This window comes from Neolamprologus multifasciatus, chromosome 7, assembly GCF_963576455.1.
Source record: "Neolamprologus multifasciatus chromosome 7, fNeoMul1.2, whole genome shotgun sequence".
NCBI classification, from domain to species: domain Eukaryota; kingdom Metazoa; phylum Chordata; class Actinopteri; order Cichliformes; family Cichlidae; genus Neolamprologus; species Neolamprologus multifasciatus.
Window position 1 is genome coordinate 20796734 of NC_140445.1, and position 24000 is coordinate 20820733.

General features: G+C 42.6%; 1 protein-coding gene across 7 annotated transcripts in view; it reads right to left on the reverse strand.

Annotated features, from left to right (window-relative positions):
• Positions 1-24000, reverse strand: part of znf462 (zinc finger protein 462) — a 53876-nt gene that overhangs the window by 4653 nt on the left and 25223 nt on the right. For 6 of the 7 annotated variants that reach the window (XM_085166665.1, XM_085166667.1, XM_085166666.1 and 3 more), the window contains 11 exons: positions 22699-22949; positions 17249-22446; positions 16457-16591; positions 14324-14727; positions 12225-12343; positions 10333-10530; positions 6985-7240; positions 6484-6623; positions 5006-5229; positions 1067-1418; positions 379-520 (listed from right to left, as the gene is read on the reverse strand). In XM_085166665.1, coding sequence (XP_085022791.1) covers positions 379-520; positions 1067-1418; positions 5006-5229; positions 6484-6623; positions 6985-7240; positions 10333-10530; positions 12225-12343; positions 14324-14727; positions 16457-16591; positions 17249-22446; positions 22699-22909 — 7379 coding nt within the window. In that variant the 5' untranslated portion in view covers positions 22910-22949. The remainder of the gene's footprint in view (positions 1-378; positions 521-1066; positions 1419-5005; positions 5230-6483; positions 6624-6984; positions 7241-10332; positions 10531-12224; positions 12344-14323; positions 14728-16456; positions 16592-17248; positions 22447-22698; positions 22950-24000) is intronic. The other variant, XM_085166672.1, reaches the window with a different exon arrangement.

Here is a 24000-nt window from a genome sequence, read left to right on the forward strand (position 1 = left end):
CCTTAAGTAACATTAACACTTGAAAAGGATGCACCTGGTGCTTTACCAAAGTCACGTTTCTCCACAGCTGCACACCAAAGACGAAATCTGGAAAAACCTCATTTTCATCAATTCATGTCAACCATGTCAACAAACAGCTTAACTCTTGAATGATTTGTCAACTTTTTCCATAGGTTTTATATCAGCACAACCTTTCATCAGTTGAACTGAATGCAGAATTTTTTTTGTACATAAATGACAGCAGAGAAATGGCTAAAAAGGGCCACAGAGGGCATTTAAGAGTAGGCTGGAAGAGCTGACTGGGTAGGGAAAGTATGCAGACTCACACACAAAGAGACAGTTACAAAGAAGAGAGAGAGGAAAAAAAAATAGACTTACATGCCATGTCGAAGGACATGTCGTTCCCATTCGAGGCTGTTTGTGAAGCAGCGGCCGCAGAACTCGCAGGGAATACGCTTCTCTGCACTGCTTGGCCCAGAGCTGTTGCTGCTGCTGTTGCTGATGGGAGATGCAAGGACTTCTGGGAAATAGAGTTTCAGAATAGTTGTTTCTGAATACAGCAAATTGACACATGTCGAAAAACAAGCCTCCACATCCCCATACCTACAGATTGATCAGATTGGATTTTTTTCCATACTTAATGTACTTTTTGCAGACATACCAATATAGTTAAGTACAGCAAAATAGAAGCTAAAATGATAAAATCAGCCCAGAATGACAATCTGGTTTCTGAAAGCTGGACTACAAATAAAGAACATAAACATGAATAATTGACAAAGAGATAAATGTTATGGAATTGAGATAAATCATACTTCCAGAATATTGTTGCATGTCCTACTTATGGGCATATTTACTGAGATCAAAGAGAGACACGGGAGATAACGTATAGCACAAACATAGGTCAGCTTGACTTCACATAATCCCTTGCACTGTGGTCCCCAGTAATCTTCATCAAAGAGTCTATTCTGCTTTTATAGTCTAGTTTGTTTGTTTTTTAAGTCATAATATAGAGTTTTGAATTTGACAGGCCAGTTGTAAAATAACAGCTTTTTGGATATGACGTTACCTTGAGGGGCAGGCTTCCTTTCCCCCACTTCCTGGACTTCCTCTTCGTCCTCCTCATCCTCCACTTCTTCCACCTCATCGTCTTCGTCTTTGACGTTTTCCTCCATCTCTTCATCATCCATCTCTGTCTGGCCCTCCACCACGTTCTCAATGATTTCCATTCCCACATCATTATCGTCATTTTCCTCCTCTGCTTCCTCCTCTTCCTCCTCCAGAGCCACTTTTCCATCTGACACCATCTCCATAGTTTCTCTCTCCTCCTCCTCCTCCTCCTCAGCACTGCTGCCTTGATCCTTTATCATGTCCAGCTGGTCCAGGTTGACCCGGCCCATCAGTTCAAAGTTGCGGATTACCTAATCGGACACAGGAGATGTGTGTTTTTCAGGTTAGTGTGGTGTTATTCATTTATTTATTTCAAGGAGCTCCCCCTGCTTGCTCCCCGAGTTGAAACTTTCCAGGCTTTGACAACATCAGAATGTGCATGTTTGGCCTTTTTTTGTTTGATTGATTTTAAGCAGGAAAATGAAAACACAATGAAAACCTGTTAGAAATTCCAGATCTTGGTTTAGACCACAAAGCTAAGTGTTTCTGCTTGGATTTGGTTTTTTATGCAATTTTTCCTCCAGCAGCTATGTTTCTCTGACCTATATTCATTCACTGTAACACAAGTCCACATCCTGCCTGTATGGGATACGACAGTCATAGTGAAAGCGGTATATATTTAGCACAAGCACAGAAATTCCTGGTATCAGTCAACGTGAGTTTTGGTGGTTATTTATAGACCAAAGTGCTCACACAACTGAAATGTCTGGTTTTTGTAAGGCCTTAGCAGGTGAACGCCTGTCTTTTTTTAAACAGTCGCAGCTTTTGCTGAACGCTCTACTTCTCGGTCGAAGTTCCGTCTGATTCGCAAGAATTATGCAAGGAGATTTTTGTATCTCCAGTTGACAAACTCAGATAATCTAAAATAGAACATTTAACAAAGGAAGGAAACTTGTTCCAATATCTCATTCATCTTGTCACCTATTATCTCACTTTTTCTGAGTAATTTCCTCCTCCCGTACTCCCTGAAGACACGGAACAGCAACCCTCCAAACCTCAACTCACATCATCCTTTAGCATGAATAAGCTTTAGCCTGCTGCCTCACCCAGGAAGAAACCTGATCTGTCATGCTTCCTTCTAACAGTCTGAAAGTTTTTCAGAACTACCATTAATCTGAAACAGGAAAAAACTAAACAAAGATGATCTGAAAAAGCTCTGAATTCATATAAATTCATAGAAAAACTCAAAACTGACTTTTTTATATATAGGTTAAATACACAACAACCAGTGAAGAGGCAGGGGAAAAAAGGTCGTATTGACCTCTTCCATTGTAAATAAAACTATCGCAAACGTCAACCCCAAAAAAGTATTTATAGGCGTCTGATAAAAAGAGCAGGTTTAATCAAAGAGATATGATTATAAATTATATGTGAAAATCATGGCTCTGAAGCAAGCAAATTGTTTTTCAACTAAAAGCTGGGTTTGACTTTATCCCAACAAGACCTGGGTGAAATCTCAGGTAAAGGTTGAAAAAGAACTTAAGAGGGTGCCCTTTAAAGCTCTTTCCACCTACCATCGCACATCATCTCATCATCTTATCCCTATTAAGAGAGAGTAATAGATTAACTCTTTTTCCTTTCCTGGATTGATTTGTAAGAATATACTGAAACTGTAGCAATATGACACCTACTCGTCTCACCCCAATGTATCAATGCACTGCCCTTCTTTAGTTTTGTTACACCTTGATAGATAAAGGGAGACTTTGAAATGGAGCCTATTGATAATATGAGAGCATCTACATATTTTTATTCGAATTGCAGACACTCCAATCCTCTAGTTTATGACCAACTAAGGTTTCATGTAAAGATAAATGAATAAAATCGCAGGCGTAACAAATGTCAGCAGAATCACTGAGGCAGATTTTCTACCTTAAAATGAGCAGATTTTAATGTCAAACCCAGAGCAGCCTCTTTACAAATTTTACCCCATGCTGAGCTACTATTTGGAAAAATGTGGCTCTTTTTTTTTTTGGTCATTTGATTAGTTATATAAAAAAATGCTTAGCAGTGAGTTGCCTGCTCTTAATAAGGTTAACCTACAACACCCAAGTAAACAGTAAAGACATTCCTATTTATTCCCGGTGCAACTTTTCAAATACCACAAATATATGCTAATGGGGACTGATTATTGTTGTCCCAATTTAAATGTGACTTATCATTACATAGTCAGAGGGAGGGGAAAAAAAGAAAAAGAAAAGAAAGAGGTATACATCTAGTCTGACTGCCGCGCTCACTGAAAGCCTTGAGGTTGTTACTTCTTACCTCTGACGAGGAGGTTATATTTTGTTATTCGCTTGCATGCGTTCCTGTCATTCTGCCTGTAAACACGATACAGTAGCTCCAACAGTTTTGAATGAATTCTGGTAAAACTGAATGTTAAATATCCATTAAAATCTGGGTTACATACACCGAGGTCAACTTCATTATTTACTGGTTGAAAACTCAGAAAAAGCTTTACTACTCAGAAACTATGATTCTTACAAGTGTGCTGAGTATTGTCAACGTATAGAAAGTACTGTATAAAGATTTAAAACATTGTGTTACATTTGACCTCTGACCTCTCCTTCAAGGTCAAAGGCTTGATCTGAAGGTCAACTTGCTAACAACGTGTCAACAATGCTATATAGAGCTATTTAAACCTGTGTGCAAATATAGGCATAAAGGTAAAGATCTATGGGGATTCTAAATATGACGTAACCTTGGACCTCTGACCTCTTCTCAAGGTCAAATCAGGTCAAACTTTCATAAAATGCATTTTTTATTTTTTTAATTGTGCTTATTGCCTTTGCTTGTATTGGCAACATTACAAACAAAGGCAATGTATTGGCGATGACACTGGCATTACATTTTACATTTCCGCCTTTCTTTCAATATGACCCTAAAATACGGTACATATATAAATACCATTTTTAGAAAGAGAAAGAGCTGCCTAGTTGGTTAGAAATATATACTGTAGCATAATATTATGTAATAAGCTCAATTTATTCATGCCCAGTTATTTACAAATCAATACTTATTACCATTACCTACCCCTACACGTGTTTGTGGAATCAAAGTAAACATCTGTCAAGTTGCCCTTTTCTGATTTTTACGGCACTACAAACGTCTTAACGTACATTTAAAAAGAACAAAGAAAACAGAATGAGTACATAAAAAATACAACAGTACTCCCTTAAAAGTAAATACTGCCTTGAGCGAGCTGCCTTGGTGGTAGTTTGCGCTCTCGAGAGTGCTTCTTGTTACTTAAAAGTATGTTTGTAAATGTTTTACAAATTACTCGTGCTTTGAAAAAAAAAAAAGAAAAGGACAAAACAATGCAGTATTTTGCTTATTTCCTCCCTTTAGGAGGTACAGTACTTTTGTGCAACACTGCCTGGGGTCCGGAAAACTGCCAACTGTACAGTGTTCCCCTAATCTGTTGCTTTATTGTACTGTAAGCACCATTTCCACTGGATTTTGGTGAGTTAACGTGAAACTCCTTTTCTTGCCAAATAACAATCTGTATTTTAAATGCTTAATGTGTTTTTAAACGCTTACATTTTTAAAAATGTAATGCTAATAATTTAAAAAATGAATGTGTGTTTGTGTGTAATGTTTTTATAATACTAGATTTTCCATCTTTACACATTGGGAGCGAGTAAGACTCTTCAGTGTTTCCGTGATGAACATCTCACGTTACACCAAGTGAGAAGAGCAATAATTAAATACAAACATGTTCATTAAGACACTCTTACAGTGAAAAGCAAGACTCTCTCGTCTGCCAAACGACACCACGATTCAGAACTACTAGTTTGAATTTACTTGAACACCACACCATTATACGTGAACTCCAACCGACCTTGTGCTCAAGGCGTAGATGGTCCTCTAGCTGGATCCGTCTATTGGTGTCATAATAGCAGAGCTGGCACTGGTAGGGCTTGATCTCAGCGTGCTTTTGCAGGTGCAGCTGCAGGGCCTGGTCACTGGAGCATGTGAAGGTGCATTTGTGACAACGGAAAACCAGGCCCTGAAGGTGACGCGACAGCTTGGAGCGGCTGACCTCCAATGGAGCCACGCGCTCCTCTGGTGGCGTGAGAGGAGAGAGTGAAGGGGAGAAAGTAAGGAGGAAATACAGGTAGTGGATGGTTTTCTTTAGTTTCCCTACAGACACGTTTTCTATCATAAAAAGTACCCGAACACTATAAATGCAGTCATATTTCTCTTTGCTTGCTTTTGTTATCTGTCACTTTAAACGCTTTCATTTACAGAAAGTGATGCTTTAACTATTGAAAAACAAGAAAAAAGCTCCACATAACATGTAAAGACCGTTGGTATTGCTTGTGTTGCCGTTACTTTTACTGGTGTGTCTTTATTCCTCGTGATAAAAATACATGAAAAACATTCTTGTCAGGAGAAATTTAAATGTTTGCCTTGTCCATCACTCAGAAACATCGAGCACAGCAGACCAGGCAAAGCGAGAAGCCGAGCTCAGCTGCAGTTCCGGCAGATCAGCTGATCACAGTGCTAGCCCACATCAGCTGACGGCTCAGATGAGAAACCTCTATGTATCAGATTGGCAAATCTCACATGGGGCGTGTTTATTTAAGCCGCTTTAGCCTGCCTACAATTCGCTGTGGCTGCAACCCACCTCCACACCAGCTTCCTTTCATGTTGGGTCTCTCATCAGTGTCATATCTACAGACGCTAACGCCTGCTCTCCCCTGCACGGGGGATCTGTGCTGTCCTACTCCACAGCCGAGGCATACCGCCAAGTATAAATTACAGCAGATGGAAATAACAATCTTCCTTTGACTGTAGTAGTCCTGACTCAAATATCATTTAACCGTCTCCCTCATGTTGAACACTGCAAATGCCAGCACAGGCAGTATGACGCCGACTTTGAATCTAATGGTGTTTGCTGTAAAAGGAATGTTTTGACATTTTAGGAAATGCACTGTTTTTCGGTCTTGCCGGCAGTTATATAAGATGATTGATATCTCTGATGGCTCACGTCTGTTTACTACACAGAAAGAACAAGAGTTAAAGAACAACTCAAGAGCTAGCAAACATTTGCCAAACTGGCCGCAGCGCCGACACCAAAGGTCTTCAGATCTCACCACAACACACGCCTTTCCTTTTGTAGCTGGTTTCACTCCTAAATGGTAAGTGCTAGAAAAAAAAAAACAATATTCACGCGGACTGACCCTTTGACCCTGAGATTAATTCTACCACCTGAGCCACAGCATTAAAAAACAGTCTCCCACAGCATGACCCACCGATAAAGTTGACTTTAGAAAAACATACTATGTGGCCGGTTCCATTTTGAAGGCAGCGTACCTCTGTGCAGAACAATGTGGTCGATCATGTTGCTCTTGCGTTTGGTGTGGTAGAGGCAGAGAGGGCAGCGCAGGTCTTTAGCGAGGTCCTCTGGCATGTTGTTGTAGTGACCCGCCTCTACGTGCATGGTGAAGGTATTTCTGAGGCAGATTAAAAGACAGACAGACCCTGTAAGTTTTTCATATTTGATCCGAGAGTTTTTGTGAATTAAGATGAAAGTGAGATTTTTGTTTTCCTGAAAAAGCTGAATACATTGTAGAATGTGTTTTTAAGCAGTAAACTGCACAAAAATGCCAACTGTGGGAAATTAAAAAATTTCCCCACAGTTAAAACTCATATATGCAAATATTTAATTTCTTTAAAAAAAAAAAAAAAAAGTCAAACTTCAGTAAACACTCCAGTTTCCCAAAAAAAGTGATTTTTCAGGCAATTATTTCACGGTTCAGTGCAATGTGTGGACATCTTTCTACATTTCTCTGTTAAATTTTGTTTTTCACTTACTTGTAGCAGGTGAAAAAGGAACAGTCTTTGCACTTGAAGAGCTTCTTGCCACCGTGACGGTCCCTGTAGTGACGCCGTAGACTCTGCATGTATCCGGAGCTGAACTCACAGAACTCGCACGTGAGGATATTCTCAGGACGACTGTCGGCCACCGTTGAGCCACCAGGTGTCGAGCTGGAAGACATTTGACTGCGGGAGGCCAGCTGGTAATGACTGAGCTGCTGACGAACATCCACTGGCTCCAGGTATGACGGATCTGAGGGAGAGGCGGAGGCATTTAGACAACCTCAGGGTTTAATAAAAGGTGACACAGTGTATGCGGACATGGGGAAAATGTAATGTCTGGCAAGTAAGATCGCTTTTTACATTGATGTTTTATCAGGATTTGAATACAAGGTGGCAGGACTTGATTATTTTCTTCCCTCACCAAGTAACCACTCCAACCACAACTCATCATCATCATCAGTCACAGACTGACTCCAGCGCACGGTGAAGTTGTCGAGCTAATGAATTTTTTTGCACAGCAGGGTGGAGTTTAACCTACTTTATCTACTTGGATCAATTGATCTCCCAGTTTTCTTCAGTTTATGTAAGAGGTCTGATTACATTTCATTGACATTTAATTTTTTTTAAAGGAGTAAACATTTCACCAGGGAATTTATTATGAGCGCCATAACTAACACTGGGAAAAGCTTCGATTTGCTCTCGACAGACCCTCAGTTATTTGCAGCACAGATTCCAAAAATGCTGGAAACTTTCCTTTGAGATTCTCCTCCACACCGACATGATTGCGTCGCATAATTTCCGCAATGAACCACACTTTACGCCACATCCCAAAGGTGTTAGACTCGGATCTGGTGACTGGGGGGGCGTCACCGAGGAGCACGGTTGTGTCATTTTAATGAAACCAGTGTGCAATATCTTTTACTTACTATGCTTAAATGTCGCTATTAGACGGTTAACTGTATCATAAAGGGATGTGTGAGGTCAGCGACAGTCCTCCGATAGGCTGTAGCATTCAAACAATATCCGACTGCCATCGAGGTGCTCAGTAGTGAACTCTAGAGACTGTGAAAACCTCATGAGATCAGCAGCTTCGAAAACACTCAAACCACCAAATCAGCCCGTCTGGAACTGACAATTATGCCACTAACACAAGCTTCTAACGTGTATCAGCAAGATTGTGCTACTACACTGCTGGAAAATAAGTGGCTGTTTAGATACACATACGAAAAGGTACGTGGTCCTAATAAAGTCTTCAGTAAGTCGATAGAAAGAATATATAACGTTAAATAAAAGGGCCATATATGATTCATGCCTCTGTAAAGAAGAGGTGTTCAGATGTGCTTACACCAAATGTCCCTAACACCCCCGCCGAAGTGTAACTGTGACTGTTGTCATTTTGTACCCTGCCTCTTTCCCTCCTCTATAATATCATCGAGCCGGCTCATATTCTCGTCCTAGTTTGAGCCTCCAACACATCAATAAATAAACTACAGTGACAATAACAGAGTATGTCTCCGTGCGAAAAATACCTCATTCAGCACTAAGAGTAGGCGAAAGCAAGCAGGGAATGGGGAAAAAAAAACTCAACAACTTTTCTTTGAAACTTTGCTGTTACAAAATTCTTGAGATCCATTTTTTGACTTAGGCAGAGGAGACGGAAGAGCTCTATTAAATTAAACAGCGCCACGCTTGATTAATTCCCGTAATATCTTCTCCGCGATGCGGAGGAGGTATGGAGATGAGACGGAAGATGAAGAGCAGATTCTGTAGTTAGGTGGGGACGTGGCTTCTTAAATTGTTCATAAAGGGCTAAAACTATTTATTGTACTGCACTAGAGATGGAATACCTGTGTGGGAAAGTTAAAGGAAAGGAGGAGAACGCCTTACCATAGCGGCTGCCTACACTAACTGCCAAGCTGTCGGCCTCAAATTGGAAAAGCTAACACGGAAGTCATAAAGGAGTTACCTGCAAGCTAACACACATTGTAAGTACAGCTGAAACCTTTAGAAACTCACTCGCTTTGCAGGTATTTGGTCATAAACTCAAGCACTGAAAAAATGTAACCTAATCCTTTGCTTTATAGAGTTCCTAAAGCTATTAATTATTCATCCTGCGGGGATGATGAGCGTGTATAGCAGTTTAGTAGTCACCGAGATATGGTGTGGATCAAACTAATACGCCTGCACTGCCATTTTGCTAAAAGCGATGATGAGGCTGGATTTCAAAGACCTTTTGGTTTTATTTTCATAATTCTGCCAGGTACAACTGTTAAGAGGAATTTTCCAAGAAATTCAAGTAAACATCGCCGCTAACGGGCGATCAAATGGAAATCTTTTTCAAGACACCCTGCCAACAAGACAAACTCCCTCTGTTTGAATTTCAGACATTCAGCTGAAGGTAGCTAGTTTGACTCAGTAAAGAGACATTCAATATGTCAGCCCCGCTCTCTCAATGCTTCATTTGTCTTGGTGGGGCACAGCTGACAGTGGTGGATGGTGCATTGAGGAATGCTGCCCCGCTTCAGCTCCAGGGAAGATTCCACAGCTCCAGCAGCAAGGTGACAGCTGCTGCCAAGAACAGTCTGCAAGCTAAAGCAGCCGCTGCAAAGCCACTATAACACCTCAAACATGGGATTACATCAAGGGGTTTACTTCTACACCAGCCTAGAGTCACGGCGCGTCCCCGTCTGAACATATTCTGTGGAAAAACAGTGTCTTACGTAGTCAAATCTAAACAGCCACAGTACTACATTAAAGCATTTCTCCAACATGAATGCATGACTCACGAATACCAGACTCACTTCTACAGATGGCTATGCTTGTTAGGCATCCCCGTTTAATTTTATTAACACTATTCCCCCTCAATGTGACGGCACTTTCCTGCCTGCATATCCAAGCATACATTGAGAATGTCTGATACTTCGGGGGTGGGAGGATCGTGACATTCAAGTGACTGAAATGTGTGTTTCGACAGAAGTGATTGGTCGTGAGAGGTTGTTTCCCAATGATACCCCATATAGACACCTGAGATTACCCTGGCAACCAGTTATACAGTTAAATGCATACACCCTCAGTGACAGCTACTTCATGCTGGCTCCTATTTGACTATAATAAACATTACACATGAGCTCCTGCAGTTTTCTATATAACTTCTATGCAGTGAATGTCATTAAATGTAAGATTCAAAGCTGGAAAACGCTGTAGTCGACTGTGGTGAGCCAGGAGCACGCTGCTTACCAGCACCTATAAATCTCACTAGATAAAATATTATAATTTGTTCCTTTTACCCAGAGACAAACCGAAGAAAACAATGCTTAATGAAGATTACGCATGATCTCATACCATCAGGTGCTATGGGAGTCTGTTCTGGATTACTGGCCGGTCGGGGGGGTCTGAGGGTGGCATGCGCAGCCTGGTTGGCTGCTCGGAGTTTGGGAAGGGTCAAGACTTCACCGTGGTCTCTCAGAGAGTGCTCCTTCAGCTGGCTGATGGTCATAGAAGTGAAGGGGCAGGACAAGCACTTGTATGTGTGCTGCTCACCTGGAAGAATATTGAGGATCATGAGGTGTTGGACTTGATTTTTACATCAACACAGAAGTTTTATACATATCAGGCTTGAAAAGACCTGCACATGGTTCTAGATAGCTAATTAGGGAGCATTTGTTAATGAAAGCGGTGATGATAAACACATCCCTGACCACAAACAAAGCCCTTTGAGGAAATCTGGAGCAAATGTAATACCCTATTGGCAACTGGGCTCCCCCTGAGTTACAGCGTTTATTAAAGCTTCTTAAACTTCAAGCAAAAATGCTGAAGCTGGTCCCATATTATAGACTTAGAAGAAATTTGATTTGATTGCTATTTGAAAGTTTGAATTTGCACCTGAACGAAGAGCTCATAAAAACTGTAATCCTTGGTTCATTAAAAAGCGTTCAGTGCAGGTTAGTGAGCCACACAAAAAGAGTACTTCATAAAATACAAAAGGTTACAATGAGGTTATCACAGCTTATCTCTCATTTACAAATTGAAGCCCAATACAGTGACCCATTTTATTATTTTATGCTCTATTATAGCATATAACTGCACACTGGTGCACGCTTTACTTTATAATTTTTGGTTTTGATGTTCTGAATGTTCCCATGGGAATTTCCAGCCTTGTACTTCCTGCTTCTGTTAAATGTATTTGCTTAACATCTTAAAAGGAAGCAGCATCCTGATCCAAATCTGGAGCCTGATGGAGCCTCTACTGATTATAGAACTCAGTTCTATAATCAGTACTACAGACGTGATTATGAATAATCATTCTTAGAGAACCAGAGACAGACAACCATTCGCACTCACATTCACTCGCACATTCACTATGGGCAATTTTGGATTAACCAATTAACCTATCCCCACTAAGTGCATGTCTTAGGACGGTGGGAGGAAGCCGGAGTACCCGGAGAGAACCCACGCAAACACGAGGAGAACATGCAAACTCCACACAGAAAGACCCTGGCCTGATGGTGGAATCAGTGTACATTTTTTGATTATTTTGGTGTAGTGTGAATGCATGTGGTGGAGGTCTTTATCATTAGGAAAACCTATAAAAGATATGAAAATACATTTCACATTTTCCAGAGCCTCACAGGATTGGAGTCTTTGCTGGACAGATTCTGGCCCCCGAGCCTTATACTTGACATCCCGGATCTAGCGCGTCTTAGCGATCTTTCTTCATAGTATTATTCAAATCCTCCGTAGGACTAGCTTATCTGCCTCACCAGTTTCAAGGTTGCTTCATTTTGCTTGTGTTTTGATAGCTCAGGTGGAGATTTTCCGCATTTGCATTAACATGAATTCAAATTGCTGTCTGCTGTCTGGCTCCTTCGACAACAAAAATCTCATTATGCCACAACGGCCAGTAAACCTTCACTTTTGTAGCGTGCTAGGTTCCCCAATAAAGAAAATGTTAATAATAGAATTAAATTAATACATAATATTAAAAACGCAAACGCTCACTTGGCCTTTAAGTGTTAAAATAGGAATTCAAACTAAATCCCTGGATTTAGTGAATGGTTAAAATGCTGCTAAGGCTAAGCCACTAGTGGAGTTGTGCTCGATAATCACACAGAACATCTTTTTGGAGAAGATAAACAGGAAGTTGGTAGGTATATGGGTCTAGGAATAGCTTGTTAGTCAGAGATACAACTGTATGTGACAATGTTCTGTGTCTGCTTGTGTTGTTTTTTATTTACCTGTGTGTGCCTTATGCAGGTGGCTCTTCAAGCGGCTCACGTAGGCAGATTTAAAGGGGCAGAGCTTACACCTGAAGGGCTTGTGGTGCCCGTGGTGAGACTGCACATGTCGGTCCAGACTGGCAATGAAACAAAATTTTAAAAAAAGAAGTTAAAAACAACAACAACAACAACAGCAAAACACAGAAGGGAGGATATGAGATAAGAGGATAAAATGAGAAAAATGGATGAAATGAGGACAAGAGAGAGACGGCGACAAGACGGGAGTACGAGAAAGAAAGAGAAAGCAGCTGTACAGCATCCACTTTGATGATTTCAACAGCGGGGGTTTTTTTCCCTTCTTCTTTTCAGCAGCGTCTCAAGCGCTCGATTCTGTTTACCTCGTGAACAACAGCCACACATTTCCAATGACTACAGAACAAGGAGCCGTGGGGTGAACTCATCTACCCACAATCCCCTGGTGGGAATGAGTGTGTGAGTGCCTGTGGGGACGGTAGCTGTGTTTTTAATGCCAGCCTCATAGGTGGCATGGGAATGCGGCTTCTTTCTGGGTCAGGGCACATACAGTACAGAGGGATTACACCTGGGAGCTCAGAGGAGATGAGGACTCTCTCTTTCCCCTCTCGCTCTGTGTCTCTGTGATGGATAAAACAAATCACGCTACCAAAAAAAAAAAAAATGTCTGCCTCGCTTGTAATGCTTGTCTTTCTCTCCTAGGAGGCAGGAAATCTTGGAGAAGATTGAAGATTCAAAGGGATTGTGATAGGGTAAACAGAATAAGGTGTAAAACTGTGCTCTGTACAAAATGACTTTAACATCTAGTTGATCTAAAGAGCAGCTGGTGTAAAGGCTGGTGAGGCGTTTAGCTTAAATATACCGCTTACTGGGGCTGCAAAGGGTTCAAACCACTCATCCGTTTTTAACTGTAATTTTTAATAGATTAATGTCTGACTCACTGCCTCCTGCCAAGTGACTGCTAACGCAAACTAAACATTTCCAAGTAATGCTGCTTCACAGTCAGAGCATTCAAATACCACAGGGTGCACAATGTGTATCGCTGAGGTTAACACTGATCGCACTTCCTCAAGGCTGCATCTGCTAATCCAGCCACTTAGCCAAACAGCACTAGCAATAGCCAAATAACAGGAAGAAGCTTCTCAGCAAGAAGTAGCTGCATGTAAGAGCTCCCCATAAAGCTGGACTGACATCTTAAAGAAGATGGTCTTTGCATTCATCCTGCTTGCATGGCGATCGTTATGAAACTTCCCCTGCTTAAGGGCTAACATTAAGGCAATTTTTCTAACGACAAGTGGCCATTATCTGTCTAAATACGTGACAATTTGCTTTTCCAGAACCTAATTATGAACATCGGACACAGGCTTCGTTTTGGTGGCGTGCAAGAGACCGTATTTCTTCTTTTACAGAGGGATTGTGGCATGTTTTTAAAATCGATTCACAAATGTGAAAAACTGATCAAAAGCCAGAAAATTCAAATTTTACACACATTTTAAGATTTAAAATGTTTGATAGTCACAAACCCCTCTTCCAAAAAAAAAAAAAAAAGAAGAAGAAGAAAAAAAAAAAACACTAAAACTGGAAAGTTTGGTGTATCTAAGTCACACTAAAGCACTGATTCCTGGATATAAGAGGGGAGAAAAATTTTATTCATTTTATTTATCTAATATCCCTCTAATTCATTTTTTCTTCCTGTCCCTTGTGTTGCAGTAACAAGTAAATTTCCCCACTTAAATAAAGTCTATGTCTTAAAAAATCTGCACCTATGTGTATATAAATGCGCATTTGGATTTTCTTTGCACTATTCTAAAAGGAGACCAAAGCAAAACAGCCACTAAATCTTAAAACTTCATCTTAATGAAAAGCAAAAAATCAAAAGAATTGGAAAGTGAGGAAAGATAAAATGTTCAAAGGAGAGTCAACAGATAACACAGCAATATGGTGAATATGTGCTTGCCTCAGCCAAAGTGTCTCAATTTACTGCGCTTTACTCTTTAAAAACAGTACCACAGTACACACAAGGGACATCACTGTGGAAGCGGTGTTAAAGGTGTCAGTCACAAACCCCGATCCTCCCCACTTACTTGTGTCTGAAGGGCGAGACAAACTGGCAGTACTGGCAGCTGTACTTGTCTTCTTTGCTGAACAGCGCCATGGCTGAGTGGCTCCTCTCATGGGACCTCAGGCCCTGCATGGACATGAAGACTCGATCGCACTGGGCACACGGGTGACCCCCTGCTGCCAGCCGCTGCTTCAGCTGGCCCTCTGACACTACAGCCCTGGCTGCGGCCACCAAGGCCGCCGCCCTTCCTTCACCAGCGTCCGTCTCAGGATCCAGGTTCTCCACGGTAACAGCGGCATCATCAGAATCTTTGGGCGTGGCTCCGGGTCTCTCCAGGCCGTCGACTTCGGCGGCTTCATCCCCCTCCATGTTGCCATTAGTTAGGCTCTCTGAAGGTAGGATCAGGGGGACCTCGCTGACTTCCTGCTGCAAAGCAAAAAGAGGAAAGGTCTCAGATGTTCAGCAACCTCTCAGTTCATGCTGATTTTTATCTGCCAACACCTTCTTTCATGTGGTTGCTGAATGCTGAAATGAAGAGATCGCTTTAATATAAATATCGCTTTAAGTCTAGCACCTACAGTTATTTTTTATTACATTAGCTGCATACAGGCGACAGTTAAGCAGCTGCCTAACACTTCTGCTTCCATCCATGCAGTCACTGTCAGTTAGGCCTCAGTTACAGTTTCTCACACTCTGCCTTTGACCCCCCCGTTTTTCTTTCCATCTCTCTGTGTTATCTGAAGATCAGCACTTTGGTTAACTTTAACTCTGACATAAAACTCTTCAGTGTGTTGGTTGAGAGAAACCGCACTTGGCTTATATTTAGCAGAATATGACAGAAAAATTCCAGCCTATCCCCTCGCCTCATGCATCAAGTGTGATAACTGTAACCAACCATAAGCATTTATTCGGGGTGACTAATCGAGACGAATTTTTCTAAAAACAAAGATCTTGCAACCGTGCAGTTCTACCAACAATTACTGAAAGGAACTGGAAAAACATCTCCATTTCTTTCCCCCCCTCCCTTCATCTGCCAGAGTGCAGGCTGCTTGCAGCAGTCATCGCGAGCAGACAGACGATCGCCATGACTTTTTTATTGCCTCAAGGAAACTCATTCTTTCTGTGGAAGGACCTGACCCTGCACTTTGTGAATCCATAAATAAGATGTGGCATCCACAGCCCCAGCCTTACCATCCAGTCCCTGAATGCACCGTCAGTCTGCTCTTCACGCTCCCCTCTGAGAAGCCAGCGTTGTTCTTGAATTTAATTCCCATCTTTGAACACTATGACCTCGTTACCAAAACGAATACAGTGCTTTTTCACTGGATCACTCTCGTTGGTGGAAAACATGGCGTCTTAGACACATAAAGAGAGACCGAGTGTCTGATGGAAGATCCAGGCCTCCATTTGGGTGAGGCATTGGGTCCTTAGGCCTGTTCCCCTCACTGGCAGCCTCACTGGAATACTAATGTTCGAATGGTTACCCGCCACTGCCCTAAAAGTTATGGCTCACCACTCCAACCCCCCCTGCTTCTCTACAGCAATGGGACAGCACTGCTTGTTTTCTCTCAGGGTAGCTGACAGACTGTCTACCCAGAAGCCTCTGTCAGTAATAAACAAAATGGGAAACAGAACCCCAGTCCAGTAAAACAGATCACTGCAGTGCTAGGAGGATGAGAGATAGAAAATAATACAGAAGCACAGGGGAACGGAAAAAAAATGTGCCTTTGAAATATAGTTAGGAGGATATTACACTGATATCACATTAGCACAGTGAAATAAATTACATGTACTGTGTATGTAGTCACGATTTATAAAAGGAAAAGTTTAAAAGAGTCATAACACCACAATAAATATGATGCTGCAGATATTTGATGTTTGGCTCATCATCTCTAACCCCTAAAGCACACTAATGCCCTGCTGCCCAATATGAGAACAATACGAAGGCAAGATAAATGTATATTCTTAATAGTAAAATAACTTGTTTAATATATTTGACAAACGACTTACTTGTATTGTTGCCGCACATTTCAAATAACGACTTATTTTATATAGGATATGGATAGTGAATATACACTATAGTATTTATTTGACGCAAGAAATATAACTATATATTATAAGCACTTTAAGAAGCTTTAAAAGCAGCTTCTCTTACCTTGACATGCCCCTCTTTGACCTCACCATACTGGACATGCTTCCTAAGGTGGTTGCAGATGGCTCGGAGGGTTGGGTGTATCTCTACACAGAAGTTACACCTGAATCCGATGGGAGTTTTATTTACAGGACTCTCCTGTGCACAGAAAAGGAAAGATTTTCTTTTTTAAATGTCCTATTTAATAATATATGACAAAAAAAAATACACACCATTAAAGCACCATAACTACCTAATTTAACATGAGTTGTGTGAATGGTGTGCACAAGCCAACATATCTGCCACAGTCAGACGACGGCATTATTTTAGTCTTGGTTTACAATTTTCACAAGAAAAACTACAGAATATTACCGTTCTATAATTTAACATGAAGTTAATATGAAACTAATTGGCAGATCATGAAACCACCCCAACATGCACAGTTAGCAGCTTGCAAATTGGCTCAATGAGCGAAAGATCTCTGGTTCAATCCTGGAAGGAGACACAAAATAGTGTCTTCTAAAAGTAGCTTCTTCTACCATTACTTTTACCGTTTACTGCCAATGAAGTGCAGGGGCAAAGCCACCCTTTAGCTTTAGCACAATGCCACAAATGGTTTTTAAAAAAAAAAACAAAAACAGAAGGAAGCTTCCATCTTACAGGAAGATGAAGAACACTCTACAACATGTAGAGCATTGGTATGTGACTCTCATGTAAATCACAGTATGCCATCACACACATTAATGGTAGGTAGAGAATTATATTATGCCTTAATTCTTTCTTTGATGAGATTTCGGGACGACTATGTTTGCTCACCTTCTCCTGTTTGCTCTCAGGCAGCTCTGTGGCTTTCTGCTTGCTGAGGAGCTGCCTCCTTCTCTCGTGCCTCATCGCCTTTTTCTGAAAGTCCTCATTGTGCTTCAGGAGATGTTTAGCAAGAGCGGGGAGATCTAGGAACTTCAGCTCACAGTGAGAACAGTGATATAAATCGGGATCCTCGTCCCAGAGACCAGGAGATACCACAAAGTCCCGCTTCAAGTCGTTGCAGTGGTGGTTGTTGTAGTGCATAGAGAGCAGCTCGCCAGTGCTAAAAGACAACCTGAAGCATTTCAGACACTTGAATGGCAGCCAGTCCACATCTCCATCCTGCTCAGGTTCGATTGGGACCTCTATCACTTCCTTATCGTCCTCTGCTGATGCACTCGCGGCAGTCTTTTCGGGTTCTTTGGCATAAATGACAGTGAAGTAGCGGCCGAGTTTGCTCGAATGCTGCTTCTTAGGGAAGACACCCGGGTGGCGTTTAATGTAGTGTGACACAATGCTCTTCCTGCTGAAAGCCTGGAAGGGGCAAAGAGAACACCTCCGTCTCTCCACAGCTAATCGCAAATCTTCGCTCATTTCTGAATTGTCCCCTTCTGTCGGCGGGGGTGCCATCACTTTGTTCACCTTTTCATTCATAGTCTTCGAAGCAGCCAGACAGTGGGTGTAATAGGCATCGATATCATGCCGCTTCTGGTAGTGTGCTGCCAGGCCTTTGCGTATGGGGTTTGTGTATGAGCACAGAGCACATTTGAAGACGTTATTTTTACCCTCCGGCTGAGCACGGACGTTGTTGTGCTTGATACGGTAGTGGCGAGCGATGCCCTTCCTGGTCGAGCAGAAGTATTTGCAGAGCTGACACTTGAACACGGCGTGTTTTTCTGTCTTATTGATGGGTAACTGAGAGAGGGCAAGGTCCAACTCACTGACCTCCTGGACTTTTGCTGCACTTGATATATGACTAGCGCTGCACTCACCTGCTAGCTCTGTTTCTTTACCAGAAGAAAAATGAGTCAGAGAAGGAGAGAACATGTCGGAAGCAGACTGATTGTGATATTTCTCATAATGGATTTTGAGTTTCTCCAGAGTCCCATGTGTGTACGGGCACATTTTGCATCTGTACGCGCCGTAGCCCTGCCTTTGAGTTTTGAACTTGTCGTCCCCTTCGTGCAACTCTGTGATTTGCTCTATGTCGTCTGCAAAGTCTTCCGCTGTGACTTTGACCAACGGGTGTCTTTTCTGATAGTGGGTGAGGACTCCATGGATCCGGGAGTTCACATACGGACAGTGGCGACATTTATACACAGAACTGGGGTTGAGGTCTGCCTCCTGTGCAAAATCTGCAGCTTTCACTTTCATGCCTGGGTGCTTCTTTCCATAGTGGGTGAGGAGGCCATGCAGACTGTTGTACTCTGACAGACATACAGTACACTGATAAGGATTGTTAGAGATGGAAAGGCGTGGGTGGTGAGGCTGGGGATTGCTTTCTTGAGGTGGGGTGGCAATAACCAACGGGCCGTCATCTTCAACAGTCTGGCAATTCAGAGGCGTCTGCTCTTTGGAAACCTGCTGTTGGGCTTTTTCAGTTGAGCCGTTTCCTTTGATTATATCCAAAAGCACGGATTCGTCCCCTTTGATAGCCCAGGGGTGGACTGCCTGATAGTGATTGGTGATGTCCCATATTGTGCAAGCCTCAAAGGCACAGTCCCTACACTTGTAATGTTTCGTATCTGCATTGCCTCCCTGTTGGGTTGTCTCAGGCCCAGCCCACAGCTTGCTGGCCATGTATGTGTAATCAACATTATGCTCAGGGTGGCGTCTTTGGTAATGGAGCAACAGACCCTGGGGTTCAGCATGGGAGTAAATACACCACTCACAGTGGTAGCCAGCCTCCAAGATACCATCTTGATAAGCCCAGTGTAAAATTGTCATGGCTGTGGCTTTCACAGTAGGGTGCTCTTTCTTCAGGTGCTTCTTCAGAGCATAGACGTAGGGAGATGTGTAGGAACAGTGCCTGCACTTCAGGGAACGCAGAGGTGTAGTGTTTTCAGGGTCTGGAGGAGCTGGGACAGCGGCAGACGAGGCGACGCTGGACTGAACCATCTGCGCTCGCTCACGTTGACTCCGGACGACTGCAGTGTGGCGGCGCACAAGGTCAGCGTTGGCCTTGGTCTCCCTGTGCTTTTTCTGATAGTGAATAAGCACGCCTTTTACAGTGCGGTTGCCGTAATCACAGTGCTGGCAAAAGAACAGCTCATCCTCGCCTTTCTCACCACTTCCGGGTTTGGGGCTCGAGTTATTAGATCCGTCGTGACCGTTATTTTGAAACTGCTTCATGAACTGCTTGGGTGCTGCAATCTGCAGCTCATCCATGAGCTTCATCAATCCAGGGGTAGGAGCGCCATGTTTGATGTATTTCGCTGTCACTTTCACCTCCGGGTGTCTTTTCTGATAATGGACCAAAACACCAACAACAGATCTGTTGCTGTACACGCAGTGCTTGCAGTAATACATTTCTTCATCTGATCCATAAACTGCTGCACTTGATTGTTTTGGAGTCGAAGACATGCTGGTGTTAAACGAAGAGTTGGCTACAGGCTGTGACTGATCCACTGAGATGACCTTCATGGTTTTCTGTATACGGAAATAAGACGCCTTTTGCTCTGGGTGTTTTTTCTGGTAGTGGACCAGAACAGAGTGCATATTGGGGCTTGCAAAGGAGCACACGTCACAATCGTAGACGACAACATTGCTGCCTTCTTTGAGAGGTTCTGGGTCAGCGCTAGCTTCAGGGGATTTGGAAACCGCTTTCTGCACCGGGCTTGAGGTGGACCTGGGCATCGAAGTAGGAGAGTTAAAATTTTTCGGTCCCGAATTGAGTATTTCCCTCAGAGTCTGTGATTCACTGCTTTTGTGGGACTGCTCTACAATATAGCTGGAAAAGATCATGGCGTTGTTGATTTTCACGGTGGGGTGCATTCTTTGGTAATGGGGCATTAGGCTCCTCACGTTAGGGCTCGTGTACGAACAAAACCGGCACATGTATAAGAGATGGGGCTGGTTGAAGTTGAGCACATTGCTTGCTTCAGGGTGGTGGTCCATGTAGTGTTGGTGCAGATCGTTGTAATTTGTGTATTCGATGTAGCACTCTAAGCAGCGGAAGACTGCACTCTGGTCTTCAGGGTCCAGGATGTACTTAAAACTAAACTTGATGTAAGGGTGCATCCTCTGGTAATGGGTGCTGACGCTACGAGCCGACTTGTTGTGGTAATCACAGTGTTTGCAGTAGAAGCGTGTAATTCCAGGATCCTCTGAATATTCCATGTTCTCTTGGATAGCACTGTCACTGGCATCAGCGGAGATATTTTCACTATCGTCCGAGAGAGTCAGCGATATGGGGATGTTTCTAGGCTTGGACCTAGGGTTGCTTTTTCTTTTCCCTATTCTGCTGCCCTCATTAGAGCTGGCAGAGTCTCTTGCATAAAGCTGCTGTGTGTTGTAAGCAAAGACAGAGTTGTTTTCATTGTTTCTCCCCTCATCAGCGCTGGCATGATTTTCTCCCGCGTCTTCATCATCCATGTCATCCAGATTAATGACGGTGTCCTGCTGGCTTTGGCTTATCTTGCTCTGAAGGTTACTGGCAATTTCATCAATTCTGGTTCTCTTTTTAACTGAGGACAAATCCAAAGGCAAGTCATTAATGGACTTCCTGGCTCTTTTCCCTGTTACTAAGGGCTTTTTGGTGGCAAGCCCTAAAATGGGGGTCTGGGTTTTTTGTAGGAAGATTGGAGAAGCATCCACTTCAGAGTCTGGCTGGTCAGACAGCTGGGCTTCAAAGACAGTGGAGTCGAGGTCATCACAGTAGGAATGCTTATGCTGCTGGTGGACCCTCAGACCTTTCAGGGTGGTGGTGGAGAAGCTGCAGAGGGTGCAGCGGTGAGGGTTCTGCTGGTCATTTGGTGTGCTGGTTGTCTTTTTCCCATTGACTTTAGAACTCACGTTACCCTCATTAACTGGCTCTGCTGCGCTGTCATTCTGAGGTCCTGGGCTATCACCTGTCAGGTCCAAGGTTTCTAAATCTGAAAAATTGTGGCTCTGTTTGTGTGTGCCTAGTTTCAGAGGGCTGGTGCAAATAAATGGGCACTCATCGCATTTGTACACCGTGGCTTTTCCAGAGAGGTGAATATTTTCAATGTGGCGGGAGATGCTCCGCCTGTGCATGGTGAGGAAGGAGCAGAATGGGCACTGAAATCGGTTCATGTACTTTCTGAAGGGAATTCCTTTAGTTTCCAATAATTTATTATCTTCATCTGTTAATAGCTGCTTTGCATCTGCGGACAGGGTTCCAGTGTAGCTGGGATCGTCCATATCACCCAGCTCTTCATCGTCGTCATCGTCCTCTAAGCTGCTCCTCGAGTCTTCCTCATTGAGTAGGTTGGTGTCCATAGCTATCGCACTGTTGGGGACATCGGATGATGCAAACCTCTTGGATAGGATAGAAGAACCTGTGCTGTTGGGTGTAACTGCACTTATCTGTGCATATTGAAAGGAGGAGATCTCTGAGGTGGACTTCTCCCCGGTGTTTTCTGGTGTTTTTGCTACAGACTCCTCCTTTCCGCTAACATTAGCACGGGAAGAGGAGGGAGAATCCGGTTTGGGGGAGCTTGCACTTGCCTGCTCTTCCACCTCCGCAATGCAGGAAACTATCTTGACCTTGTCACTGTGCTCCTTCACCACATGATTGGTCCAGCTGTCCTTCTGGTTGGTCTGATAGTCACACCACTCGCAGGCAAACGTTCCCTTCATGAGCTCAGTAGCAGAGTCCGATTTCTCACCGCTTTCATTGCACTCCGGGGGATCTCCAGCACTATCCGAAGGAACTTTATTGTGATACATTAGTTGGTGTTTCATTATCCGTGCTTTCCGTGGGGACTTATACGTGCAATACTGACAGGAATACACTTTTGAATGGTCACTGTGCATTATGACAGTGTAGCTGGGCTGCTTTGCAGTCTTTGAGGGGACACTTGCATCCGAATCTGGCTCTATGACATTATGCACCTTTTTGGTGTGGTTTCTTAAGAAAGACTTTGATCTGAAGTAACGGACACAGAACTTGCACTGATAAAACTGCAGATGAGTTTCAGCTGTTGGCTTTTGTGATGTTTTGTTGGGACTGTCAGTAGAGTTGGGGCCTAAAAAGAAAGAAAAAGAAAGAAAAGAGAAGGATTATTAGACACATGCTGGAAAATAGTAAATTATTTTGTTGTAATTTCTTTCCCTTTCTGTCGTTTCTGCTGATAAAGTCCATCCACAACTCTTTACATTACCCAACTTTGTAAAATGTATGATCACCTTACTTTGTAGACTTCTTTATAACAGACACAGACATGATCCTAATCCTCAACAAAACAACAGCAACATCTAAATGAATGTGGTAGGCATACTCATTCCAGATTTAGGAGGCGTATAATCCTTGTCATCTTTATCATCAAAGTCCTCTTCTTCCTCCTCGTCTTCATCTTCATCTTTCAGGGAATCAGACTCATCTGCATCTGCAGGCTGCAGAAAAACAGTGTGCACTTCCTGTATGTGAGTCTTCAAGTCGTCATATGACTCGGCTCGGAAGTCACAGCCATCACATTGCAACACCTCCATTATTAAAACTGGGGAGAACTCCCTGGAAAATCAGGGAAACCTGCAAAACACAAAGAGAGAAAATCATGAGGACACAGAACCTTTTTTAAGAAAAGCCAAAGTAATATAAAACAATCGAGCTGACACTTTCACACGTGAGGTCAGGACCCGAATTTTGTCAGACTCAGAGAAAGTATATACATGGAGAGTCCAGGCCTAGACTTCAGGGCTGTCATCACCCTGTTCAGTGCTTTAAACATGCTGTTCCATAAAAAATGAGCTCAGTGATGATCCGATATGATTATCAGTGATGATTACTGCTCCGTGAGCAAAGAATAATCAGGTGCAGGAAGGTACACACACACCTTCACCAAATAACAACACTATGAAAGAAAAAAGAGAGAGAACAGATGCTTATGTGTATCAGCTCAAAAGATATGCTCCAAATGCAAACCCTAATTCCGTAGCTTAAAGAACTCAGCCTAATAGAACCTCCTTAACATTTTCACCTGTTACACTGTGAGGGGAAATGTATTGGATAAAGTGCCGCCCTTTGAATACACCTTTCAGGACTGCTTTGAAATGACACAATTAAAGGACCAAAATCGATCAAAATTGCACAGAATTATTATTTTTTAAAAAGCCAAAAAACTGCAATAAAACAAGTACAGATAACAAAAAACAAACCGCAAAAAAGACCCCCCCCCCCCCAAAAAAAAAAAAAAAAAAAAAAAAAAAAAAAAAAGCAACAACAACCCAAAACCCCACAAGAAACAAAGAAATAAAAAAGAATTAATCTGTTCTCCTTTTGATAAAAAAAACCCGCACGGATCAAGCGCCATAAATTCACATACAAATATTATCTATCGCTAGAATGACAGGAGATGACACGAGGCAAACAAAACATGACACAGAGGCAAATCAGCAGTCGCTGATGTTATTCTGAATACTAAGAAGGTTCCTTTTTTTTTTTTTTTTTGCATAGCATCATTCTAAGAACAATGGAGGGACTGAGGAGGGATTATGGGCTGATTTGTCCCATTTTTATTACCTTGGGATAAGCAACAGCTGGAGAGCAGCTCCACAGCTCAGTATTTAGAGCAGACTATTCC